At 52.9% G+C, this 27439-nt stretch overlaps 2 protein-coding genes across 4 annotated transcripts in view; both read right to left on the bottom strand.

Moving 5' to 3' along the window:
* APLN (apelin) overlaps window positions 1-26839 on the bottom strand; it is a 61887-nt gene extending 35048 nt beyond the window's left edge. Inside the window, exons 1-3 of one of the 2 annotated variants that reach the window (XM_054040317.1) lie at window positions 26602-26839; window positions 20128-20302; window positions 17787-19511 (exon numbers count right to left, since the gene is read on the bottom strand). In XM_054040317.1, coding sequence (XP_053896292.1) covers window positions 20133-20302; window positions 26602-26815 — 384 coding nt within the window. In that variant the 5' untranslated portion in view covers window positions 26816-26839 and the 3' untranslated portion in view covers window positions 17787-19511; window positions 20128-20132. Of the gene's footprint in view, window positions 1-17786; window positions 19512-20127; window positions 20303-26601 lie in introns of those variants that run through there. The other variant, XR_008446269.1, reaches the window with a different exon arrangement.
* Window positions 8007-12251, bottom strand: LOC128843456 (uncharacterized). 2 transcript variants are annotated; one of them, XM_054040315.1, is made up of 2 exons: window positions 11923-12251; window positions 8007-9518 (listed from the first exon to the last, which is right to left on the bottom strand). In XM_054040315.1, exon 2 carries the CDS (start codon window positions 9484-9486, stop codon window positions 8599-8601), a length of 888 nt encoding a protein of 295 aa, XP_053896290.1. In that variant the 5' UTR covers window positions 9487-9518; window positions 11923-12251; the 3' UTR covers window positions 8007-8598. The 2 variants fall into 2 exon arrangements, with proteins under 2 accessions (XP_053896290.1, XP_053896291.1); XM_054040316.1 differs by having other exon boundaries at window positions 8007-9430.
* Window positions 26840-27439: the final 600 nt, after the last annotated feature.

Below are 27439 nucleotides of genomic sequence, written 5' to 3'. Positions count from 1 at the left end.
AGTAGCACCAGTGAAGCATTTGGCCAGTTTATTGAGAAGGGACTCTTCGGTTTAAGTGCCCAATCAAGAAACACTTAACTGACAATGAACCTTGGGAGACTCCAATCCACATATGAGGAGTCTTCTGGGGAACATTCAAGGTAGTATGGGAGCAATGGCTGCTCTACCTGTAAAGAACTGAATCATGCATGGACATGTGACTTGCCCATGTGACTCCGAACTCCACCTTGCTGCTGTGATTTTCCACAGAAAGAACAAAGGGGTCCTTCCACATGGCAGAGGATATAACAGGTCCTGGAAACCCCTCCATTTTGTCTTCAATCCTGCTTCTAACCTCGGGAGGAGCCTTGCTGCAAACTGAAGCTCTGAACAAAGGACTGAATGACCTATCCAAGCTGTGGATGTACTCCCCAGAGACTTGATTTGAGCCTGCAGTTTATTCCATCACTGCTACAAGCCTGAACCAATAGGGTTACCATATTTCAGCGAGCAAAAAAGAGGACGGGAGGAGCCCCGCCCTAGCCCCGCCCCTGCCCCTCCCACTTCCCGCCCCCCCTGACCTCCCAACCCTCCCCCCGTTCCTTGTCCCCTGACTACCCCCTCCTGGGACCCCTGCCCCTAACTGCCCCCCAGGACTATCTAAGCCTCCCTGCCTCTTGTCCCCTGACTGCCCCAACCTTTATCCACACCCCCACCCCCAGACAGACCCCTGGGACTCCCACGCCCCATCCAACCACTCCCCACCCCCTGACAGCCCCCCCCCAGAACTCCCAACCCATCTAAACCCCTCTGCTCCCTGTCCCCTGACTGCTCCGATCCCTCTCCGCACTCCTGCCCCCTGACAGCCCCCCCCCAGAACTCCCAACCCATCTAAACCCCTCTGCTCCCTGTCCCCTGACTGCTCCGATCCCTCTCCCCACTCCTGCCCCCTGACAGCTCCCCCCCAGAACTCCCAGCCCCCTACCCCCCCCGCTCCTTGTCCCCTGACTGCCCCCTCCTGGGACCCCTGCTCCTAACTGCCCTCCAGAACCCCACCCCCTACCTAAGACTCCCTGTTCCTTGTCCCCTAACTGCCCCCTCCTAAGACCCCCCCCAACTGCCCACCAGGACCCTACCCCCTACCTGTACCCTGACTGCCCAAAACTTTCTCCACTCCCCCCAAAAAGCCCCCCCCCGTTTCTTGACTGCCCCCTCCAGAACCTCCCTGCCCCTTCTCCTGCCCCCCTTACCCTGCTGCTCAGAACAGGGTGTTGGGCTCTGTGCGAGCCGGACACGTGGCTGAGCTCCCCAGCATAACAAAACCCGGTCCCTGGCCCTGCACAACAAAACCCGGTCCCAGATCCGGACCGGGTTGCAGGGGAGAGCTGCCCTTGTATCAGCACAAAGTGCTCTCGCTCCCGTTTTGCTACGTTGCATGGCAGAAACCGCTCCCAGTTGCAAAAGGGGAGGGCTGCACTTTGTGCTGAGACACTTGCTCAGAATGCAGGGCGGAGCTCCTCTCCAGCTGCTCCGGAGTCCAGCCCGGGACTTTCCTGCAGCCCTCCCAGCCGCTCACTCTGCTGTGCCGGGGGAGGGGGAAATCCCGGACATTGTGAGTGCTTTACAAATTCCCCCCGGACGCTATTTTTAGCACAAAAAGGAGGACATGTCCGGGTAAATCCGGACGAATGGTAACCCTAGAACCAAGAACTTTGCCATTACTGTATGTAATAGATTCCATTTAACCAATTTTAACTCTCATCTATATTTCTTTCTTTTTATGAATAAACCTTTAGATTTTAGATTCTAAAGGATTGGCAACAGCGTGATTTGTGGGTAAGATCTAACTGGTATATTGACCTGGGTCTGGGGTTTGGTCCTTTGGGATCAGGAGAACCTTTTTTCTTTTATTGGGGTAGTGGTTTTCATAACCATTCGTCCCCATAAGAAGCAGTGCTGGTGGTGATACAAGGGGACTGGAGTATCTGACGGAATTGCTTGTATGACTTCTGGTTAGCTAGTGGGGTAAAACCAAAGTCCTCTCTCCAGCTTTGGGCTGTAACTGCCCTGCTGTAAGCAATTTGTCCTGAATGGATACTCTCAGTTGGGTCCCGCCAGAGGCAGCATCATTACAGTGGCATTGTCATGCTAGGATTCACAGAACCAGATCAATTAAGCTTTGAATCAGAACCCCACACTATCCAAATTTGAATTTTGGGATTAAGAGTTTGGTTGGGTTAAAGATCATGAGCCAGAAAAAATCGGCAGAAGTAATGAAACTGCCCGGAGAGACAGCCTGCAATTTGAACATAATCAAAAAATGGCAGAAATTCAAATAAGAGAAAAGCAAGTCTTGGCCCAGATGGAAAAAGAAGCTGCTGAAAGACAGAAGGAAGATGCTGAAAGAGAGGAAAGGGCTCATAGGGGGCATATTGAACTGCTGGCTGCTGAGGAGAGGGTTCGCCAGATACAACAAGAAACTGCCAGACTTAAGCTCCAAGTCAAAAAAGCAATGGAAGAACAGCAGAAACTGTATCATCTTGAAAGTCCAGTTAATAACAATGTTGGTATGTTGTATTACTCTGAGCAGTTGTCTGTATTTAACCATTTTTGCTATGGCCAGGGAGAGGGTGACTCTAACCTGGAAAAGGTGGCAAATAACTGTTTGTGAAGGAAGTTTCAGAATGTCTGTCTAATGTCTCAGAAGTGAACCTGGAATTAGATCAAGCACAGAAAGAGCCCATTGGTCAGGAAAATGGTTCTCAGGAGCAGATTAAAGTGGATGGTCAGGTTAAAGACCTGACTGGGGAAGGAAAGGGTAGATTTTTGATGGGTGATGGATTGTCGGCTAGTACAGCTTGTAAAAGTGAACCTGAAAAGAGTAACTGTGATTTGCTGGAAGTAGCTCAGTCACAGTGTAGTGAAGTATCAGGAGGTAGCCGTGTTAGTCTGTATCCACAAAAACAATGAGGAGTCTGGTGGCACCTTAAAGACTAACAGATTTATTTGGGCATAAGCTTTCGTGGGTAAAAAAACCCACTTCTTCAGATGCATGGAGTGAAAATTACAGATGCAGGCATTATATAGTGACACATGAAGAGAAGGGAGTTATCTCACAAATGTAGAATCATTTGTGAGGTAACTCCCTTCTCTTCATGTGTCACTATATAATGCCTGCATCTGTAATTTTCACTCCATGCATCTGAAGAAGTGAGGTGTTTTATCCACGAAAGCTTATGTCCAAATAAATCTTAGTTAGTGTTAGTCTAAGATGTCACCGGACTCCTTGTTGTTTCAGTGTAGTGAGAAGAGCAGCAGTTTATCTGTTGGGAGTGGCAATGTGCCTGGTAAGGAAGCTGCCCTATTCTCCCAGTATTTGTCTGTAACCAGCCCTGGGTGCTGGGACAAGGGAGAGGAAGGCAAGGGAAGTCTGGATGAGCCTAGGCAGCCTTGTGAGCTGATGGCTTTGTCTAGGCAGCTGTTTGGGAAGGCAAGGATAGTGGAAGATGAGTGTCCCTATACCTTATCTGTTATCTGTGTGGAGAATTGTGACAGTGAAGGGAATGTTCATGTGTCTGTTAGGGGTATTGACTTGCCCATGGAGGGAGAAGCTACCCCAGTCTCCAAGCAGTTGTCTGAGAACAGCCCTGTGTGCTGGGATAAGGGAAAGAAGATCCCAAGCTGTGTGTCTGGTAAAGGAGAATGTGTCTCCAGTTCTTTGTCTGAAGCAGACAGAAGGTGCCTTTCAGCCTGTGATGGTTGAGGGTAGTGCAGTTGTCTCAGAGTTAGTTCTGGATTCAAATAAAGCCCAGGAAGGGAATGGTCCTAAGTTTGTGTCTGCTAGGGAGAATGACATTATAACTTGGTTGCACCAGTTAGTGTCATGGCAAAAGCCCAGAGACCAGACAATTCTGGTGCTTGTATTTTGCCTGTTGCTAATGTGTTCCTGATAAAGGTGTAGCAACTCTGTCCAATCAGGATAATTTCCTAGCCCGGGTCAAGGAGAGCATAAAGGTGACTTGATTGTGTTACCTACTGACAGTTTGGAAACTTGTAGCAAGAAGGAAAAGATTCTTCCTGAGCTTGGGTGTGGCAAAGGGAAGGAGAATGCTTCTGACCTTTTGACTATGAAATCTAGCAGTTTGCCTGAAAGGGGATTGCGTAGGAATCCGCCTGATGAGCCAAAGATGATTCGGAATGTAAGTGAAACTCAGGAGTTGGTAGTGGCTCAGCAGAGCAATGCTTCTGTGGAGCAAGGTAAAGATGAACTGGTGCTTAGAAAGATTCCTGAAGAGAAAAATTTTCAGGGTAGTCTTTGCAAGCAGTTTGCTGCAACTGAAGGGTGTGGAAGTGATTTGATCAAGAAAATTTCAGTTCCTAACAGCCAGAAATTTTCTGTTGTAAATGGATCCACTGACTTTCCCTTTGAAAGATCCAGTGTGGATTGCTTGAAAAGATGGAATGAAAATTGTTAAGAAAGTTAAACAGCCCTTTAACCAAGTGGTTGTGCTTAACCAGTTTGTTGGGAAAACAATGCTGTTGGAACAGAAATGTCTTCATGTAGATTCTGTGTGTGAACAGTCTGTGTCTCAGGTTCAGAGAGAAGACTGGGTAGCTGAGTCTGCAGAGCAGAACAGCTGTGTAGTTAATCTCTCGAGAATGCAGGGGATGGCAGATATACTCATCTCTAGACACTTTGGATATGACTTGTAGTCTCTCAGTGGAATTAACATCTAATTCCATGTGGAAGCAGAGGTTGGTAATGGAAGGACCACAGAACTTTGAGTCTAACTTGCTAGTAAAAATGGATGGTATCTCTTTAAGACAGAGTCCAACCTTGGAATTGGTAACAGTTAAGGATACGAAAATTGGTAAACCGGCTCCTGTCTGTTTGGATCCAAATTGCCTGGCTGACAGGGAGAAGAAAGACTTTCTAATAGCTGTTAACAAAGAGGGCACACCCAATCAGCCAGTGGATTATGTTAAGCAAAAAAAAAAATCAGGGTTTGATCCTACAGGACAAGGAAGAAGAAGAGAACTTAATATTTTGCAAAGGGAAGCCACAAGGAAACCCTAAAATGCCAAAACCCCAATGGTATTGAGCCAAAGGTGTGGCATGACAAAAATGATTGTAAATGGACACTTGCAATGAATTTATTGTTATTACTAATGGTAATTTTTGTAACTATTGTGTTGCTATCACCAAGAGCTGTAAAAATGTACAATGTGCCTAATCTTTTGGAAAATCCCTTGAACATGTTAGGAGTGATACATAAGAACACACTTTATGTTAAAAGGCCTTGTAATGCTGATGTTGCACAGTTAGTGCCTGTAAAGTTTTGGAACTTTTCACAGGAGAAAAGACATTGCAGACCTGATGTGCTGCATGCAAAGGGAAACTGAGGCACACTACCATATTGTTTTCATGGCAAAATGCCAAGATTCCTATACTATGAACAACATTAATATCTACAGTGACTTAATTGGGTTCCAAACATTTGCCAGAGCTCGTATGGATAAAGTAGCTAAGTTCTTTAGCTCTTGGCAAGATCACATGAGACATACAGGCATAGGCCTGGTTTACACTATGAGTTTAATTCGAATTTAGCAGCGTTAAATCGAATTAAACCTGCACACAACGAAGCCATTTATTTTGAAATAAAGGGCTCTTAAAATCGATTTCTGTACTCCTCCCCGATGAGTGGAGTAGCGCCGAAATCGATATTGCCATTTCGAATTAGGGTTAGTGTGGCAGCAATTTGATGGTATTGACCTCCGGGAGCTATCCCACAGTGCACCATTGTGACCGCTCTGGACAGCAATCTGAACTTGGATGCACTGGCCAGGTAGACAGGAAAAGCCCCGCGAACATTTGAATTTTATTTCCTGTTTGCCCAGCGTGGAGAGCACAGGTGACCATAGAGAGCTCATCAGCACAGGTAACCATGCAGGCCAATAATCGAAAAAGAGCACCAGCATGGACCGTACGGGAGGTACTGGATCTGATCGCTATATGGGGAGAGGATTCAGTGCTAGCAGAACTTCGTTTGAAAAGACGAAATGCCAAAACTTTTGAAAAAATCTCCAAGGGCATGATGGAGAGAGTCCACAATAGGGACTCAGATCAGTGCTGCGTGAAAGTCAAGAAGCTCTGATAAGCCTATCAAAAAACAAAGGAGGCAAACGGTCGCTCCGGGTCAGAGCCGCGGACATGCCGCTTCTACGCCAAGCTGCATGCAATTCTAGGGGGGGCCGCCACCACTACCCCACCTCTGACCGTGGATTCCGAGGCAGGGGGAATCTCATAAGCCACACCTGAGCATTCTGCGGACGGGGAAGAGGAGGAGGAGGAGGAGGACGAGCTTCCGGAGAGCACACACCGCTCTGTTCTCCCCAACAGCCAGGATCTTTTTCTCAGCCTGACTGAAGTACCCTCCCAAGCCAGTATCCAAGACCATGACCCCACGGAAGGGACCTCAGGTAAGTTTACCTTTTAAAATATAAAACTTGTTTTAAAAGCAAGCGTTTTTTAATGATTACTTTGCCCTGAGGACTTGGGACACATTCGTGGCCAGTACAGCTACTGGAAAAGTCTGTTAACGTGTCTGGGGATGGTGCAGAAATCCTCCAGGGACATCTCCATGAAGCTCTCCTGGAGGTACTCCAAAAGCCTTTCCACAAGGTTTCTGGGCAGTGCAGCCTTATTCCGTCCTCCATGGTAGGACACTTGACCATGCCATGCTAGTAACAAGTAATTTGGTATCATTGCATGACAAAGCCTGGCAGCGTATGGTTTGCTGGCATTCAAGCAACATCCATTCTTTATCTCGCTGTGTAATCCTCAGGAGAGTGATATCGCTCATGGTAACCTGGTTGAAATACGGGAAGTTAATTAAGGGGACAGAGGTGGCCGTTCCTACTGGGCTGTTTGCCTGTGGCTGAAAAGAAATCCTTCCCTGAAGTTAGCCAAGCGCAGGTGGTGGGGGGGAGGGAATTGGCCCTGAGCTTTTCGCGTTTGGCTAGCAGGGATCTTCCCTGATACCAGCCACGTGGTGGGGGGAGGGGTAAAGCGATCATCCAGAGAATTGGGTGGGGGTTAGTTTGTTTTCTGCTGCTGAAGGTTAACAGGAAAACTGCAGCACTCAACGGGCTTTGCTTGGTATGTGGGAAAGGAGGGCGCAGAAGCCGAAAGACAATGGCTTACCGTGGCCGCATGCAAGCCGAATTCTGTTGCCCGGACCTGTGTCTGTGATCTCTAGCAGCAAAGCCATAGGCACTCAATATTAAGAGGCAAAATGAGACCTTGCACAGAAATCACATGTGCTATGTAATGTGAATAGTGTTGTTCACCGTGAAAGAGTATAAGCATTGTTCTGTAAAACGTATCTTTTTAAAAACTTCTCTCCTTTTTTTTCCCTCCCTCCAGCAGCTGCAAATTTTTCAAGCCTCCCTCCTCCGTCCCGAAGGCTATCTCAGATAAGGTGTCGGAAAAAGAGGACGCGAGACAAGATGTTCGCGGAAATCATGGAATCCACCTGCAGTGAAAGAGCTCACCTGAATGAGTGGAAGGACACAGTTTCAAAGTCAGGAAAGATGCCAGTGAATGTGAGGACAGGAGGGACCAACGTGAGGAGAGGAGATGAGAGGTGGCGGCAGGAAGATCAGAGGAGGCAGGATGCAACGCTGGGGCTGCTGCGTGAGCAAACAGACACGCTCCGGCGTCTGGTGGAGCTTCAGGAACGGCAGCAGGATCACAGACTGGCGCTACAGCCCCTGTATAACTCCCCTCCCCCCTTCCCCCTCACCATGTTCCATAGCCTCCTGACCCAGACGTGTAAGAACGCGGGGGGGGGGGGAGGGCTCCGTGCACCTTCCCATTCCACCCCAGTGGACAGCCCAAGCAAAAGGCTGTCTTTTTTTTAACCTTTTTTTAGTGGCCTTTTCCTTCCCGCCGATCCTCCTCCCAAACCCCACCCAGGTTCTCTCCCTCTTTTTATAATCAATTAATAAAGAATAAATTATTTTTAAACAATAGTGACTTTATTTCCCTTGAAAGCAAGCTGTGATCGAAGGGGGAAGGTGGGTTCCTTACAGAGAATGAGTCAATAAAGGGGGCGGGTTTTCATCAAGGAGAAACAAACAGAAATTTCACATTGTAGCCTGGCCAGTCATGAAACTGGTTTCCAAAGCTTCTCTGATGCGCAGCACTTCCTGGTGTGCTTTTCTAATTGCCCTGGTGTCTGGCTGAGCATAATCAGCAGCCAGGCGATTTGCCTCAGCCTCCCACCCCACCATAAAGGTCTCCCCCTTACTTTCACAGAGATTGTGGAGCACACAGCAAGAAGCAATAACAATGGGGATATTGGTTTGGCTGAGGTCTGACCGAGTCAGTAACGATTGCCAGCGACCTTTTAAATGTTCAAATGCACATTCTACCACATTCTGCACTTGCTCAGCCTGTAGTTGAACAGCTCCTGACTCCTGTCCAGGCTGCCTGTGTATGGCTTCATGAGCCATGGCATTAAGGGGTAGGCTGGGTCCCCAAGGATAACTATTGGCATTTCAACATCCCCAACGGTTATTTTCTGGTCCGGGAAGTAAGTCCCTTGCTGCAGCCGTTTAAACAGAGTAGGTGTGCCTGAAGATGCGAGCATCATGAACCCTTCTCGGCCAGCCCATGTTGATGTTGGTGAAACGTCCCTTGTGATCCACCAATGCTTCCAGCACCACTGAAAAGTACCCCTTGCGGTTTATGTACTGGGTACCCTGGTGCTCCGGTGCCAAGATAGGGATATGGGTTCCATCTATCGCCCCACCACAGTTAGGGAATCCCATTGCAGTAAAGCCATCCACATTTCCCAAAGTCACTACCTTTTGTAGCAGCAGCTCAGTGATTGCTTTGGCTACTTGCATCACAGCAGCCCCCACAGTAGATTTACCCACTCCAAATTGATTCCTGACTGACCGGTAGCTGTCTGGCATTGCAAGCTTCCACAGGGCTATCACCACTCGCTTCTCAACTGTGAGGGCTGCTCTCATCTTGGTATTCTGGCGCTTCAGGGCAGGGGACAGCAAGTCACAAAGTTCCATGAAAGTAACCTTACGCATGCGAAAGTTTTGCAGCCACTGGGAATCGTCCCACACCTGCAACACTATGCGGTCCCACCAGTCTGTGCTTGTTTCCCGGGCCCAGAATCGGCGTTCCACGGATAGAATCTGCCCCATTAACAACATGATCTCCAAAGCACCGGGGCCCGCAGTTTGAGAGAATTCTGTGTCCATGTCCATGTCCTCATCACTCTTGTCGCTGCGCTGCCGTCGCCGCCTCCTCCTCGCCTCGTTTTTCTGGTCCTGGTTCAGCATAAACTGCACGAGAATGCGCGAGGTGTTTACAATGTTCATGACTGCTGTCTTGAGCTGAGCGGGCTCCATGCTTGCTGTGGTATGGCGTCTGCAGTGTTCACCCAGAAAAAAAGGCGTGAAACGGTTGTCTGATGTTGCTTTCATGGAGGGAGGAGTGAGGCTGTACCCAGAACCACCTGCGACAATGTTTTTTGCCCCATCAGGCACTGGGATCTCAACCCAGAATTCCAATGGGCGGGGGAGACTGTGGGAACTATGGGATAGCTATGGGATAACTACCCACAGTGCAACGCTCCGGAAATCGACAGTAGCCCCGGTACATGGACGCACACCGCCGAATTAATGTGCTTAGTGTGGCCGCATACATTCGACTTCATACAATCTGTTTCCAAAATTCGAATTCTGTAAATTTGGATTAATCCCGTAGTGTAGACATACCCCAAGGCGCTGACTTTCCCTCTGCCCGGTGGGTGCTCGACCCTGCCACTCACCCTGCCCCTGCACCGCCTCTTCCCGTCCCTGCACCCTCACCCCACCCCCATTCCACCCCTTCCCCAAAGTCTCCACCCACCCCGCCTTTTCCACCCCAGCCTTGCCCCCTTCCTACCCCCATTCCACCCCCTTTCTCCAAGTCCCTGCCCCTGCCATGCCTCTTCTCTGCCTCCTCCCCTGAGCACGCCGCATCCCTACTCCTCCTCCACCCTCCCGAAAAGTCCTAAATGCCACCAAACAGCTGTTAGGCAGTGGGCAGGAAACGCTGGGAGGGAGGGGGAGGACACAGTGCGCTCGGGGGGAGGAGAAAGAGGCAAGGTGGGGGCGGTGGAGCTTGGCTGCTGGTGGGTGCAGAGCACCCGCTAATTTTTCCCCGGAGTCGGTGCCTATGCATACAGGAGCCGTGCTGCAAGAGCAGATCCAATCCACTATTATTCTAACCAAGTTTTACTTTGAGTTTGTAAAAAGATTCAATCATGTTATTTAATGTGACTTTGAGAAATCATTCCTGTTGTACACTGATACGGCTTCTAACCCAATACTAGCTGTAGTAAGACAGAATCAAGGATGGGGGGGCTCTTGGGATGCAGTCAGTGATGTTTGTGTCATCCCTTCCTGCATCAGTTTTGTGTTGGGGGTGTGACATTATTGACACGAACTGTGACCGTGTAGATCATTGTTGCAATCAAGGTCCTATAGTGCCACCAAATCTTGTACAAAGAAGGTCAAGTAAGATGTCTATGAAAAGGTTATGATTTGCTGGTTATGATTATGCTATCTGTATGCATGTATCATTTTTGTATTTGAAGTTATGAATATTGGCTAAGTACTTGTATCTCAATGTGTTTGATTCTAAGGGTACGTCTTCACTTACTGGAGGGTCCGGTGGCAGGCAATCGATGTTCTGGGATCGATCCCGGAAGTGCTCGCCGTTGACGCCGGTACTCCAGCTCGGCGAGAGGAGTACGCGGCATCGACGGGGGAGCCTGCCTGCCGCGTCTGGACCCGCGGTAAGTTCGGACTAAGGTACTTCGAATTCAGCTACGTTATTAACGTAGCTGAATTTGCGTACCTTAGTCCGAAGTGGGGACTTAGTGGGGACCAGGCCTCAGTAGCACCAGTGAAGCATTTGGCCAGTTTATTGAGAAGGGACTCTTCAGATTAAGTGCCCAATCAAGAAACACTTAACTGACAATGGACCTTGGGAGACTCCAATCCACATATGAGGAGTCTTCCTGGGAATGTTCAAGGTAGTATGGGAGCAATGGCTGCTCTACCTGTAAAGAACTGAGTCATGCATGGACATGTGACTTGCCCATGTGACTCCAAACTCCACCTTGCTGCTGTGATTTTCCACAGTAAGAACAAAGGGTCCTTCCACATGGCAGAGGATATAAAAGGCCCTGGAAACCCCTCCATTTTGTCTTCAATTCTGCTTCTAACTTCTGGAGGAACCGTGCTCGAAACTGAAGCTCTGAATGACCCATCCAAGCTGTGGATGTACTCCAGAGACTCAATTTGAGCCTGCAGTTTATTCCATCACTGCTACAAGCCTGAACCAAGAACTTTGCCGTTACTGTATGTAATTGATTCCATTTAGCCAATTTTTTAACTCTCATCTATATTTCTTTCTTTTTATGACTAAACCTTTAGATTTTAGATTCTAAAGGATTGGCAACAGCGTGATTTGTGGGTAAGATCTAACTGGTGTATTGACCTGGTCTGGGGCTTGGTTCTTTGGGGTCAGGAGAACCTTTTTTCTTTTACTGGGATATTGGTTTTCATAACCATTCATCCCCATAAGGAGTGGTGGTGGTGGTGGTGATACAAGGGAACTGGAGTATCTGAGAGACTTGCTTGTATGACTTCTGGTTAGCCATTGGGGTAAAACCAAAGTCCTCTCTGCTTGGCTGGTTCGGCGTGCCTAGGAACTCCAGCTTTGGGCTGTAACTACCCTGCTGTAAGCAATTTGCCCTGAATTGATACTCTGAGTTGTGTCTCACTAGAGGCTGCTTCATTACAATCCTTATCCTCTATTTATTAACAGTTACCAAAACAGAATGCACATGCTAAGCATACAATGCTCACCAGTCCCAATAAGGCAGACAAACTTTTCCTGGTGGCCAGTCAGAGTCAGGTCATCTGGGGACTCCAGCTTCTGCACCACATGGTTGGCAGGGTGTTGAGGTCTGTCAGCTCTGATTTTGGGCTGTGTCCTGGAGTTAGATTCCAAAGAACTTCCCTTTGGACCCTGTTTATATAGTGAAACTTGTGTCCTGCTTAGCTATATCTTAACCAAACATTTAAAACTGAAGTCCTATAAAATAGTATTTTTCACCCACCCTAGCCTACTACTAAACAATTCTTTACCCAGTCAGACCCCACCACCTTAGTTGATTTAAATCTTGCAAAATGAGTTATGCAACATACAGAAACAATGAAAGAATCAGACAGAGACCCTACAGATAAACAATAGGGAAGTGGGGACCACAAAGGCAAAACAATAGAAGTAGAGATTTCACAATCACAACGGTTGCTAAGTGATTTCTTGCCAGACAGAACGCTATCAAGCAAAGTTTCCTTTAAAGATCTTAAGATCTGTTTCTTTATCTGATGGTGGTGGGTACTGTTGGACGGGAGTCTTCTTACCAGGCCGATGTTACACTGTTTTGATGTAATTTAGATGGAATGTGAGGGTGTGACTTTCTGCTTCTTAGCTCATGGCTGCTGCTGTCCATATGTGGCGGCTGCTGCTACTTACTAAAGAAAAAGGCCTCAGTCCTTACACTCTCACCAACAGAAGTTGGTTCAATAATAGGGTTACCATTCGTCCGGATTTACCCGGACATGTCCTCCTTTTTGTGCTAAAAATAGCGTCCGGGGGGAATTTGTAAAGCACTCACAATGTCCGGGATTTCCCCCTCCCCCGGCACAGCAGAGTGAGCGGCTGGGAGGGCTGCAGGAAAGTCCCGGGCTGGACTCCGGAGCAGCTGGAGAGGAGCTCCGCCCTGCATTCTGAGCAAGTGTCTCAGCACAAAGTGCAGCCCTCCCCTTTTGCAACTGGGAGCGGTTTCTGCCATGCAGCGTAGCAAAACGGGAGCGAGAGCACTTTGTGCTGATACAAGGGCAGCTCTCCCCTGCAACCCGGTCCGGATCTGGGACCGGGTTTTGTTGTGCAGGGCCAGGGACCGGGTTTTGTTGTGCTGGGGAGCTCAGCCACGTGTCCGGCTCGCATAGAGCCCAACACCCTGTTCTGAGCAGCAGGGTAAGGGGGGCAGGAGAAGGGGCAGGGAGGTTCTGGAGGGGGCAGTCAAGAAACGGGGGGGGGCTTTTGGGGGGGAGTGGAGAAAGTTTTGGGCAGTCAGGGTACAGGTAGGGGGTAGGGTCCTGGTGGGCAGTTGGGGGGGGGTCTTAGGAGGGGGCAGTTAGGGGACTAGGAACAGGGAGTCTTAGGTAGGGGGTGGGGTTCTGGAGGGCAGTTAGGAGCAGGGGTCCCAGGAGGGGGCAGTCAGGGGACAAGGAGCGGGGGGGGTAGGGGGCTGGGAGTTCTGGGGGGGAGCTGTCAGGGGGCAGGAGTGGGGAGAGGGATCGGAGCAGTCAGGGGACAGGGAGCAGAGGGGTTTAGATGGGTTGGGAGTTCTGGGGGGGGCTGTCAGGGGGCAGGAGTGCGGAGAGGGATCGGAGCAGTCAGGGGACAGGGAGCAGAGGGGTTTAGATGGGTTGGGAGTTCTGGGGGGGGGCTGTCAGGGGGCAGGAGTGCGGAGAGGGATCGGAGCAGTCAGGGGACAGGGAGCAGAGGGGTTTAGATGGGTTGGGAGTTCTGGGGGGGGGCTGTCAGGGGGTGGGGAGTGGTTGGATGGGGCGTGGGAGTCCCAGGGGTCTGTCTGGGGGTGGGGGTGTGGATAAAGGTTGGGGCAGTCAGGGGACAAGAGGCAGGGAGGCTTAGATAGTCCTGGGGGGCAGTTAGGGGCAGGGGTCCCAGGAGGGGGTAGTCAGGGGACAAGGAACGGGGGGAGGGTTGGGAGGTCAGGGGGGGCGGGAAGTGGGAGGGGCAGGGGCGGGGCTAGGGCGGGGCTCCTCCCGTCCTCTTTTTTGCTCGCTGAAATATGGTAACCCTATTCAATAAAATATATTACCTTTCTCCACTTGTCTCTCTAAAATGAAATGCTACAGGCAGAAGTGGGAGGAGCATGACTAGACCAGCTGCCTGGTTCAAAGAGCTCACTCTGGGTTCAAGTGTTTGCATTGACATCTAAGCCAGCATTACAGCCCTCCTAATTCAGCTCTGGCAAGGCAGGTATGGGCCTGCATGGGACGGAGGGGTGGCACTGCCAGCAGCACCAAGCTTCTGCCCCCTGCAGGAGAGAGCGGGGGGCGGAGAAGAATTGGCCTGGGTGGGGCCCCCCTAGAGTGTGGGCCCGGTGCCATGGTGCAAGTGGCGACATGGTAAATCCACTACTAGGTGGCAGAGGGTTGATTCACTGAACTGCCCTGACTTCAAAGGGGGAATGCAGCATGGCTGAGGCAGGCAGGCAAGGACAGCAGGGCTTGAACCAACTGCCCCCGCCAGCGAGCTCAGCTGCCACCTGTCCCTGCTGCCCTGAGTGGTTCCTGTTTCTGGCGCTCGCTGGGGCTGCCACCTGTCCCCATTTTCCCAGGAGTTTCCCTTTTTTAGGTAGCTGTCCCAGGAAACCTGTAAATCCTCCCAGCCCAGCCCTGGTTGTTGTCAGTCACCCTCAATGGCTCCCCCAGCCCTACTGTCTACACCGTGGGTGGCAGTGCCTGTGCAGAGGGTGCTTGGGTTCAGAGTGTCGGGGAGGGGGTGGCTTGGGAGCAGCAAGCAGGACAGGGAGAGCTTAGGAGCAGCAGCACCCAGTGGCTGCCACGTACATACCAGCTGCAAGGGTCACCCTGGGCAGGAATTGGGTGGATCTGGCTCGTGCTGCATTCTGTTTGGTGAGGTCAGTTCCCAGGGCAGCCCTGGGAGCAGGAGACAGGATGGGAGATGGGGTCTTGGAGGGGGGGGGGCAGGTGGTTTCCAGGGGGTATGCGGTAGGGCAGGGGCAGGTGGTTGTCCTGCTCAGAGGTGGCAACCCTAGCACTCCCTGAGCCACCCTGCATGTAACCTAGATGAAGCTTCTATAAGGTGGTTAGAAAACCATTCCCAGAGAGTAGTTATCAGTGGTTCACAGTCATGCTGGAAGGGCATAATGAGTAGGGTCCCGCAGGGATCAGTTCTGGGTCCGGTTCTGTTCAATATCTTCATCAATGATTTAGCTAATGGCATAGAGAGTACACTTATAAAGTTTGTGGACAATACCAAGCTGGGAGGGGTTGAAAGTGCTTTGGAGGATAGGATTAAAATTCAAAATGATCTGGACAAACTAGAGAAATGGTCTGAAGTAAATAGGGTGAAATTCAAGAAGGACACATGCAAAGTACCCCACTTAGGAAGGAACACTCAGTTGCACACATACAAAATGGAAGTGTATGCCTAGGAAGGAGTACTGCGGAAAGGGATCTGGGTGGTCAGAGCTAAATATGAGTCAACAGTGTAACAGTTGAAAAAAAAAAGTGAACATCATTCTGGGATGTATTAGCAGGAGTGTTGTGAGCAAGACACGAGAAGTCATTTTTCCACTCTACTCAGGCCTCAACTAGGGTATTGTGTCCAGTTCTGGGTGCCACATTTCAGGAAGGATATGGACAAATTGGAGAAAGTCCAGAGAAGAGCAACCAAAATGATTAAAGGTCTAGACAACATGACCTATGAGAGAAGATTTAAAAAATTGGGTTTGTTTAGTCTGGAAAAGAGAAGACTGAGAGGGGACATGATAATAGTTTTCAAGTACATAAAAGTTTGTTACAAGGAGGAGGGAGAAAAATTGTTCTTCTTAACCCCTGCGGATAGGACGAGAAGCAATGGGTTTATTGCAGCAAAGGAGGTTTAGGGTGGATATTAGGAAAAACTTGCCAACTGTTGGGGTGTTTAAGCTCCAGAATAAATTGCTTAGGGAGGTTGTGGAATCTCCATCACTGGAGATTTTTAAAAGTAGGTTAGACAAACACCTGTCAGGGATGGTCTAATCTTTAGTCCTGCCATGAGTGCAGGGGACTGGACTAGATGTCCCTTCCAGTCCTATGGGTCTACATCTGTCACTCCACCCAGCTCTCGGTCCCACAGTCTCATCCCTCTGTTGTCCCTCTTGGAGCCCACTCCTTTTCCTTGTGCCCTTGCCACACCTCTGCTGGCCTAACAGGAGAGTAACTCTCTCTACAGCAGTCTGTGATGCTCCTGTTTTCTCTTTACCACCACCCCAGCCAATGGGCAGGTTCAGACATTCAGCCCCTGGGAGTACCCTCCGGTATGTGCCTCTGCACACATATCCTGCCTCTTCTGCCTGGGATAGGGCAGTAGGGGCTTGGAAATAACATCCTGCATAGGTGAATGGGGAGTGAGGACTAATGATTAGGGGGCTGGAGCACATGACTTATGAGGAGAGGCTGAGGGAACTGGGATTGTTTAGTCTGCAGAAGAGAAGAATGAGGGGGGATTTGATAGCTGCTTTCAACTACCTGAAAGGGGGTTCCAAAGAGGATGGCTCTATGACAGAACAAGGAGTAATGGTCTCAAGTTGCAGTTGGGGAGGTTTAGGTTGGATATTAGGAAAAACTTTTTCACAAGGACTGTGGTGAAGCACTGGAATGGGTTACTAGGGAGGTGGTGGAATCTCCTTCCTTAGAGGTTTTTAAGGTCAGGCTTGACAAAGCTCTGGCTGGGATGATTAGTTGGGAATTGGTCCTGCTTTGAGCAGGGGGTTGGACTAGATGACCTCCTGAGGTCCCTTCCAACCCTGATATTCTATGATTAAAGTCCATGAGTTTCTTTACACTGGAGTGTCACTTTAGTTCTGATAAGGCAGCCTATGGATAGCCCCCCCCCAGAAATACATACGCTGTCATAAACACCCGCATACTCCTTAAGCATAACCAGCCTCAAGGTGGCTTCCTGCAGTTAGAACACGGTTGGGATGATGCATTGGGTCATGCAGATCCAGCCACCTCCAGTGCCGGTAGTTCCATTCTGCCTCCTTAAATCCTCCACCACCCACTTTGAGTGAGATATGCCCTTCTTGTTCAAAAGAACTGCCCAGCCCCAGCAGCTGCATTTCAGGGAAGAACAAAGCAGCCCCGCTGGTTGGGCTGCAGTGGCACTTGCAGCTGTAAAGTTTTGTGAGAAAACGTTTTATGACTTACTGGGGAAACAGGAAAGCTCCTGGCTCAGAGCAAGGAGCAATGACCCACTACACAGCTAGCCCAGAGACCTGGTTAAAAGAGCTCTCTCTGGGCTCAAGTGTCTGCATGGGGATCTAAACCAGCATCACAGCCCTCCTAATTCAGCTAAGGGCTTCCTGGCAAGGCAGGCATAAGCCTCCACAGGACAAAGGGGAGGCAGAGGGTTAATTCACATAACTGCCCTGACTTCAAAGGGGGCTGCAGCATGGTTGAGGCAGGCAGGCAAGCACGGACAACAGGGCTTGAACCAACTGCCTCCACTCAGGATCCAGACCCTTGGTGCCCCTGCACTCGCCAGTGAGCTCAGCAATAGTAAATCCTGGGAGGGGACTAAGGTGATGGGACAGACTGTCTCCTGCACTGGGCAGGGCCCCAGTTACGTTCCACCACCCTGGAGCTGATCATGACTGCCCACTGATCAGAACCTAACTGCCCCTTACTACTCCATTCCCTCCAGGCCTCGTCCCACACAGCTTCCCACTGTGCGATGGGGATGGTCCTGACCGACTTGGGGAAAGCCCTTTGCAAGCTACAGATGGGAAGCCCTGAGGGCGCTCTGCAGTGTCCAGGCTAAGCCGGGGGCTGTGACACCCAGCATCGCACATACCCCCATCCCAAGGGAGAAGGGAACAAACAGTGCCTGGACCTCCTAAAAGAAGGGTTTATTGTCATCATAACTTTATTAGAAAGACATTTACACAGACCAATCTTTACAGACGCAGAAAACAGTGACCAACAGGGAACAGGTTTGTCTGGAATAAGGCATCCCCATTTGGTATAAATTAGTATTTTATACAAGAATCACTGACAGACACCTGAAACATTACACAAGAGCCAGCTCTGCCTACCCACTCGGCACCCCTCACCGCATGGAGCCATGCTGGCACCATGGCTCAGTGCTGGGGAGGGGTATGCCCCCCACAGCTGGCCCTCCATTGACTTCAGTGTGATTGGAGCAGAGATCCACAAGGGGAAACCCCTGGTGCAGAAGCTTCAGGGAAGGGAGCTCCCTGCCAGACTAGCCAGTGCAGATGCTAGATCCCCCACCTCCCTGCACCCTGCCAGGAGATGGCGCTCCCAGGGCCTGTGTCATAGCGCCACTGCAGTACCAGGGGCACTCCAAAGCAGCAGGCCTCCCAGGCTCAGATCCTAGCACCCATGCCTGGGAAAGCCCCTCTTCCAAGGGCTGCTCCTTCACTCCCTCCTCCAGCTCTCGCTGTCCTCGCCACATGCACAGCAAAACAGACTGCAGGATGGGCATGGAGAGACAGTCATGTGGCGAGAGATTGGGCGAGGTTGAGCTGTACGAGATCCTCTGGGCCCAGCAGCCCCCTCCCCCCCACCCCCTGCCAAGGGGCAGTTGGGAGAGTCATTGCAGAGCAAGGGCCAGGGCACCAGGCCATCTCTGCAGCACCATGCACCAGACCGGTTCATCTCCCATGGGGGAAGGTGGGGGGTGTTCAAAGACATTGAAGGGGCCCTGTGCAGGTTTAGCACCACAAGAATAAATAGACCCACCAAGCCAAACACCACCTTATACGCATGCAGATGAGGTGCTCAGCTCTCTAGCGAGTGGAGGGGATGGGACTAATGGGGGATTGCCTAGGGAGCCCAGAAGAATAGTTTCTCCCTTCTCATGCCAGACACGGCTCCCAACCCCTAACATGACACTCCCTCCCCTCCTCCCCTCCCCCCCCCACACACACAGCTGCACTGGAGCTACATGCTCCTTGCCCAGCCTCTGGGCAGGCTAACAAGAAGCCAAGACAGCAATGAGACCAGGCAGGCTCATTACAGTAGTGCTCTTCCTCCCCGCCCCATGGAAACACCAAGGGAGCAAGCGCAACCCAGCCCAATCCCCTCAGCCCAGAGATCCCCACGCACAGGAGTCTGCGGTCCTGCTGTTTTTGTGAGAGAGAGACAGCCAAGAGGACAGAGGGAGCTGGCAGCCAGGCACCCTTCCAGTCCTGAGCGGTATTAGGGGCCCACTCAGGATTATGGGGCTGGCTAGGTCAAAGTGAGCCCTGGGCAGTGTCCCCTCTGCCAAGGGCTGGAAAGAGGCAGGGATCCGCCCCAGCCATCAGCAGGGAAAGGGGAAAGATGCCAGCGTCTGCACCCAGTTTGGGTGCCGGGTCTGCAGAGACAAGGCGAGGAGATGCCTACTGGGCGTGTGCGGATCTGTGTCTCTGTATGTGGGGAGGGGGGCGGGGGTCGAGGTGCTGACAGCTCCATCGGGGCGGCTGCATGACAGGCTGGTGGACAGGAGGAGCCTGCCCACCTCAGCAGGCAGGAGCACCGCACTCAGGGCTCCATGACAAGCAAACCAGTCTATAAAGCAGAGAGGACAATGGGAATGGGCCTTCAGGGGGCCAACAGCAACCCTGCAAGTCAACAGAGGCAAGGAGACAAGTCAGGGGAGGCAACAGCCCCCACTGGGAGACTGACCCCTCCCCCCAGCACCCAATCCAGCCCCACGCAGCTCCCTCCTGCACCTTTGTGATAGGGACACAAACCCAAGCTCTCCTCCTGCTTAAGAGGCTGCCCCCAGAGCCCATTCTGAGGAGTGCAGAAAAATCACATCTGGCTTTCTATTCTATAACCAAGCGAATGGTCCTGGGGGAGCCCCCCCCAGCCCCCAACTGCAGATACTCCAGCAGCTATGACCTCTAGGATAATCTCAGGGGACCCCACTCCCTCTAGCGCAAACCCTGGTAGCTATGAGTAGCTGGACTGAAGCACTGCATCCACTGGGGATGGATTCTATTCACATCTGCTCTATGGACAGCAGCTCTGAGCACTGTCCCCAGCCCAAGACAGGTGTTCAGAGTCAGAGGGCTAGGATGAGGCCTGTAGCTGGAGCACTTGTACTCTGTTGTGATTGCTCTCCCAGCTGTGGTGCTTCCCCCACATGCCTGCACCTCCCCAGACATGCCCTGCCACACTGTGCTGGGCTGGTCCCACTTGGCTCCCCCACCGTCCCATGGAAAGACCCATTACCTGCGCTAGAAAGGCATGGGGCCCTTGTGGGAGAGACGGGGTCTTGGACGCCGGGACTTTCGCCAGCCATTCTGCCGGTGTCCTGCTCCATTCCGCATCCCCTTGGGGTGTACCAGGTTCTGGATGTTCCCTTTCTCCAGGTCTCTGCCATCTCTGTCCACCTCGGACAATGGTGCTGCACACAGAGGAAGCAGGTTAGTGCCAGAGACCCCTGCCCACAAAACCCCTCAAGTCACACACAGCAGGCCTGGCATGTTCCAGGGCTCCAGCCTCCCAGAGCTCAGTGGTTCCTGAACCCTATATTCAGAGCCCCCGCCAATCCTGCCCCAACTCTTGGCTTTCAGATCCTACATTCTGTCTTGCTGAACATAAGACCCATACTGGGTCAGACCAAAGGTCGATCTACACCAGTATCCTGTCTTCCGACAGTGGCCAATGCCAGGTGCCCCAGAGGGAATGAACAGAACAGGTCATCACCAAGTGATCCATCCCCTGTCGTCCACTCCCAGCTTCTGGCAAACAGAGGGTAGGAACACCATTCCTGCCCATCCTGGCTAATAGCCACTGATGGACCTAGCCTCCATGCATGTATCTAGTTCCTTTTTGAACCCTGTTATAGTCTTGGCCTTCACAACATCCTCTGGCAAAGAGTTCCACAGGTTGACTGTGCATTGTGTGAAGAAATACTTCCTTTTGTTTGTTTTAAATTTGCTGCCTGTTAATTTCATTTGGTGGCCCCTAGTTCATGTGTTATGAGAAGGAGTAAATAACACTTCCTTATTTACTAGTCATGATTTTATAGACCTCAAATCATATCCCCCCTTAGTCATCTCTTTTCCAAGCTGAACAGTCCCAATCTTATTAATCTCTCCTCAGATAGAAGCTGTTTCAAACCCCTAATTTTTGTTGCCCTCTTCTGAACCTTTTCCTGGTGCATTTATCATGGAAGGACCTGCCCGGAGCCATCCCAACACAGACGGTCCACATGTCTGTGTGAAGAGGCCTCCTCTTCCTCCCATCCCACTCAAGGTGAGATGGGCAAAGCCAGGGGTTGTTTCTATGGGGGCTGGGCAGGGCTGGCCCCTCCCAGAGTTGGCTCTGTCACGCCCTGCTGGGCTTGCTTCCCCAGCTGCCTGCCAGAAGGACTCTCCTCTGGAGAAGGAAAGTGAGCTCAGCTCCCTTGCTCAGGGGTGGGCTGGGATCAGCTGAAGCCCCTCACTGAGGCCAATTCATTTCCTTCCTCCTGAGGATGTATCTTGCGGCAGGGCTGGGGAGATATTCTTGGAAATTCCCTCCTAGGACTCCAGCCTTCCTTGGGACAGTTAACCCCAGCAGAGCCCCTCCTCCCCCCACCATTACTGGCTGCACATCAAACCTGGCCCAAGCACAGCAGAGCAGGTCACCATTTCCTGCTGCTTCTCCAACCCGCAGGGAGAGGGACCTGCTGCATTTCCTCCTCTCTTCCTGGCCTTTGAATCCTGCCCAGTGCCACAAAGGAGGGGAGATTCCTATGGGAAGAGCCAATGGCTACCCCAGGCATGGTCCCTCTCCAGCCAGGGTTGGAATTCAGCCCCCACCACATTGGGCTATAGCAGAAAACCAAGTGCTGCATCTCAGCCCACTCCCCCAGTCAGCTCACTCTAAGCAGGGGCAGAGCCCAGGGCACCCAGCTGCAGAGAGCAGCCTCCCAGTCTTCTGCAGAGTATCCTGGGAGGGAGGGAACCCCCTCTAGGGAATCCCATCAACAGACTTCTACCCCCAGGGCAGTCTAGTCACTGCTCTGGGTTCGGGTACAGGATAAGCCCGGGAACACCAGTGGCTAGTAACTAGTCCAATGCTCTCAGAGCCATTGCCAGGAATTGGTTACTTTGCACTCTTCACTCTCTCTCTGGATTCAGTGGCTGGATTTGCTGCCTCTGGCTGGAAGCCTCCTGGGATATTGGCTCTCGCTTCCAGACTAGCCCCTTGGGCCTTCTCAGCCCAGGCTGTGGTTCCAGGGTCACCGACAGGTGGCACATCCCTGCTGGGTGTCAGCATCCCAGCCAGACCTGCCCATCGCCCAAGGCAAGGTGCACAGAGTGGTGATGGAAATGGGCCCAGAGTGTGCAGCCCGTTTCCTGGATTACCCCCAGCAGGAGCCATTAGGCTGTGGAGTGCTTCCTGGAGTGACTTGGCCAGGTCACTTACAGCCCTTGGCATGGTGCCATGGGGAATTCTCTGGCAAGTGGGGACAGTTCATGCCAGCAGCCAGGGCTCCTGGTATCCCTGGATCAGATAGCAGCCTCAGCCCATGCTCACACTCACAGGCTCTGCATTCCACTCCCCTGCCCTGCACACAGCCGCCCCCAACCAGTAACCATGAGCCGCCACTCCTCCCCACGCAGACACCAGTACCAGTCTCCCTCCCTCTCTCACCTTGGGGCTTTGGGGCAGCCTGCCTGAGAACCCCGCATATCTAACTGCACACACAGCCCCACAGAGCAGCTGTGCCTGCTTGCACCACTGCACAACCACTCGCTCATAGTGTGGAGTACAAACATGCAGCCTCCATGTACATGCACCACATACTGCCCTCCCTTCAGGCCACTCGCATGGGCTGTCCCTGCACCCCACCATTCCCCACCCCAGGCTTCCCTGCCCTGCCTAGACCCACCTCACACACTTTGCAATTCCCTGCACTCTTTGATCCCAGGGTCTCAGCAGACCCTGTGGGGTGGAGTCTGCATCTATACTAATGACACCTGGTGTTGGAGCTGGGATGGGGGCACACACACCCCCATTATTCCTCTGTACCATTCCACCACGCTGGGAAACTCCGATTAATCCAGTGAGAAATGCCCTGAATTCAAGCAGTCTGTCCCCTCCCAGGCACCAGGGCTCTAGGCTGCCCCTAATCCCCTGGGGAGTCACACAGCAGCTAGTCTGCAAGAGGTCCTGGGTTGTGATGCAGCCCCATGCAGGCTAGGCTGGGCCCTGGGATGATCCCGTTACAACGCTGACCCCCACCCCCTAGACAGCTCAGCTTGGAGCTTGATCTGAGGCAGGGAGAAGGTGGGGTAAGCTGCCCTCCCCTGTGCCAGGGAGACCCCTCCCCATTACAGTCATATGAAGGCAGCCTGGGCAACCTTAGCCAGAAAGGGGAGATGGAGGCCAGGGCTCCCCACAGCCACATCTCCAGAAGGCCGCTGGTGCCATGGTTCTGTGCCTGAGGCAGAGAAAAGGAGGATGGGGGCGGGGCGGCAAGTGGCCCTCCCAAGCCCTGGCCTGGTCCCAGGCTCCAGCCCCCTCTGGTTGCCGGATGGCACACAGGCTCCCGCAGCTGAGACGTGCTCTGCCCTGTCCATGTGGCGTTGTTTTGCTGGGCTCTCCAGCCAGCGGTTCTGACAGGATGTGGTTTGTTATCACCATGAAGAGCGCTTTGTCTGTGCTGGACAGAGGGGGAAGGAAGAGCCGCCAATTCCTGTCAACAAGTCTCCATCAGTGAGGTGTTGATTAGCTCCCAGGCTAACTTTGCGTGTTCTGCCCCACATGCCAGCCAGGGTCAGGCTGGCACTGCCTGCATCTCCACTGCCAGGGCCAGACCCTGCCCTGCTAGACCATCTGAGGTGCTCTGGCTTAGCATCATTGGGCAGGCTCTCCCCCGCCCGGCAGCAGGTCTGCTCGGCTGGCGGGGGGGGGGGGCTCACCACCTCCAGAGCCACAGGGCCAGTCCACAGTAACTGGACCATGGGACCCCAACCCCCCTTAGCCAGACACTCACTACTTGTGGGCACAGCATGACTCCCTGGCCCGACCCCCCTCCTTTGCCTTCATGGATGGAGGGGGTCCTGGAGCTTTTCCTGGCTGCAGCTTGAGGCCCAGGGCCGGAAAGAGCAGAGACCTTGTGGCTGTGGCCATTGTGCTGTTCAGCACAGCCCTGCTGCTCCTGCAGCCCCCCCAATGCGCTGCACAGTCTGGAACCCCTCCCTGAGGCGGCACCTGCAAGGGCAGGGCCATTGCACTGGCACAGAAACCTCGGGCGCAGCTGAGGTGTTTTCCCCTCATGGATGCACAGTCTGCAGCAGCTGTCCCAGCCCTACAGCAGAGCTCATGGTGGGGAAATAACCCTTTCATCCCACTCACAGGGCGCTGGTCTACAGCATGTGTGGGGCTGGAAATCCCCTCCTGGTTGGGGTTCCGAGGCGTTGGGCCAGACTATGACCACAGTTCTCCACCTGCCTACCAATTCCCAGGCTGCTCCGTAGTGGGCGCCTCACACAAGAACCCCTTGCACCTGCCCCACCTTTTTCCATGCCTCCTCCTGCCGCTCTCAGATGCTGGTACTGCTGCTGTCTGTCCACTTGTTCTGTGCACACAGAAGCTTTCAGCCTCCAGGGCTGTGACACAGACACCTTCCACCAGCACCAGCACTGCTTATAAGCATCTATTTTTCTTTTAAGCATCTCATTAGCTGCATACAAAATCTGCCACAGCCTGACAGCGCCAGCGTTTGGAGCACAGCAGGCTTCTGCTCCATGCATTCCCCGGATGCATCCTTCACTGCTCCAGTAGGGAAGGAAGTAAGAACTGGGAGAGAATTTCAGACAGCACCAGAACAATGGCAGAAAGCCCGGGGAGCAACTGTAAACAGGAAGGATACAAAAACGGGCATCAGATGCCCTCTGCACACTGAAATCCCACCTCCACTCTGATGCCAGGGATCTGGGAACGAGCTTCCTGCCTACCTGAACAAGCCCAGTGGCACCTGGTAAGTGGCAGCCACTACAGCAGATGCAGCTGGGCGGGTGCCAGTCTGGCAGCTGGTATTGCCATATGGGCATCCTGCCCATTACAGCCACCAAAGCTCAAACTGGCACCTGTGGGCTACAGGCAGAGATTACACTAGCCAAGGCCAAGAGAGCCAGCTCTCTAGCTGTGCCAACAGGAGACGTACTGAGCTGATCTTGGCTGGGAGTCACTGTGGGCAGCTCTCCTGGGATCCGTTGACACTCAGCATCAGGTGTTCTCTCCCCTTCTGCCTCAGCTGGCTCAAGGGCACACTAAGCAGAGTTAATCTAGATCAGCCTGAGACCCCACAGCTATCTGCAATGCCACTTAACCCCATAAAAACAACAAGGAGTCTGGTGGCACCTTAAAGACTAACAGATTTATTTGGGCATAAACTTCCGTGAGTAAAAACCTCACGAAAGCTTATGCCCAAATAAATCTGTTAGTCTTTAAGGTGCCACCAGACTCCTTGTTGTTTTTGTAGATACAGACTAATACGGCTACCCCCTGATACTTAACCCCATGTCATCTGGAAGCTCTTTCCCTTTCCCATGACACTCCGATAAACACACACCCTATCGCTGCCTTGTAAGTTTAGCCTTTGTGCTGCTATGTTTAAAGCATGAGCCTGTGACTCCAAAGAGATGTATTAAGTCCCAAACGACCTGCGTTTGTGGGCCCTGGCTAGTCCCTAGCAGTGCAGTGTAGCCACATCACATTGCCAGATAATTAGCAGTCACTGCTGCAGGGAATGGAATGCCTGGGGAGCTGTGGGGAAGGGCTGGGGGCCAAAGGCCAGACTGCTGGGGGGGTGCTGTGGTCACGACAGAGCCATCCCTGCAGCTTTGTGCAGGAAGCATGCACACCAAGCCCCATGCTAGTCCAACCTCAAGCCACAGCTATTATCTCCTCACTTTCCTGACCAGACACATTCACCAATTAAATAGAGCTGTTGAAGCCAAACCACTCATCTGCTCCTGCCTTCCCCTTGTAGGGGGAGTCAGCGTCTGTCACTGGTTCTGGTTCCTGCACAGAAAGTTAACTCCTATGGCAAGTCTGTTCTTGCAACAGGTCCCCTCCTGCCCTGCAGGATCGCCAGAGGGCATGGGCCTGAGGCAAGGGCCCAGGTCAGGCGTGCCACTTAGGGAGCAGGTAGTGCCAAGGTCAGGGCAGCCTGGTGGGGAAGCCCAGTGCCCTCATCCCACACTCCCATCCCTGCACAGACAACCCCGTTCATCCCCCCTGCCCTGCTATGTCCCCTTCTGGCTGCACACCAGCAACAGCACGTCCTTGCGCCCCATCGCCCTTCAGGAACCCTGGCAGGGGAGCTGCTATCAGACCAAGCAGGGGGCTGCTTTGCTGCTGGTTAGGAAGACACACGGTCATGCCCGTTAACTGAGCAGATCCAGCTGGATATGAGAGCTGGCAGGAGCAGTCGGTACTGTGGGCCTGGGGGAGAGGCTGGGCAGATCGGTGCCCATCACAGCCCTCGGCCCCAAGGAGAAGCAGGACAGAGAGCCCCGGGCCCCGAGGCCGGGCGCTGAGCGCGGCCAGGGCTGGTACGATTCGCTGCTTGCCACAGGTGTCCCGGCGCCCAGGAGAGGGGCCGCTTCCCGCAGCCCAGCGCCAGCCGCTTCCCGAGTCCGGCCTGTGCAACAAGTGCCGAGCCGAGCCGGGCGGGGGCTGCGGCCGGCCCGGCGCACTCACCTCCGGAGCCCGCGCTCAGGGCGAGCCAGAGCAGCAGCAGCGCCAGCAGCCAGCGCCGCACGCTCATGGTAGGACCGGGGCTGCAGCCGGGCGCGTCGCTCGGCGGGGAGGAGCCGGGCTCTGCCAAGCGGCGGCGGCGACGAATGCACCCGCTCGCGCCGGGGGCTGCATTTGTAGCCGAGCCGTGCGCCTGGCTCCCGGCCCGCCCGGTCATGTGGCCGCGGAGGCTGGCGAGGGGCCTCCCCTGCTCGCTCCAGCACCCACCGCACGGAGGGGGGCGCGGCCAGCCCGGCCCCGCCCGCCCTGGGGCACTGGAGAGCCCGAGCGCGGCCCGCTGCGCGCCTGCCACCTCCCTGCGCAAGGACTTCGAGCGACCCGGGCGAGACGAGCCCGACCCCCTGGGGGACCCCTGATCTAGGCCTCAGTTTTTCGAACTCCTTCTCCCTTCGGTGTGTGCCCCCTGCCCCACCCCGAGCCCACAGGGCTCCCAAATCAACATTCCCCTGTGTTCTCTATAGGTGTCAAATTCTGTCCCCCACCCACATACATACAGAGAAGACCTGATCCTCCCCTCCTGAGCAGGCTGGGGGTACAGCGCTCCCCAAGCAGGGCTCCCTGCAGTGTTTAATTGGTAATGAAACAGGTGCTGGGGCTCAAGCAATTTTTTTATTTTCATAACTGATCACCAAGACCAGAGGTGCCAGGGCTCTGAACTGCCAGGCCCAGAGGTGCCACGGTTCAGTCCTGGCAAGCCCTGGCACAAATTAAGCAGTAGTTCCCTTCAGTGGGTGTTTCACACCTGCAGTGAAGGAGTGGGAATGATGAGACATGGTTCAAG

Source organism: Malaclemys terrapin, chromosome 9 (assembly GCF_027887155.1).
Source record: "Malaclemys terrapin pileata isolate rMalTer1 chromosome 9, rMalTer1.hap1, whole genome shotgun sequence".
NCBI classification, from domain to species: domain Eukaryota; kingdom Metazoa; phylum Chordata; order Testudines; family Emydidae; genus Malaclemys; species Malaclemys terrapin.
This window is presented reverse-complemented; position numbering and strand designations above follow the sequence as displayed.

What these genes read in the sequence shown, in the direction of transcription:
- LOC128843456 (XM_054040315.1), bottom strand. Translation starts at nt 9,486, where the DNA reads ATGAAAGCAACATCAGACAACCGTTTCACGCCTTTTTTTCTGGGTGAA.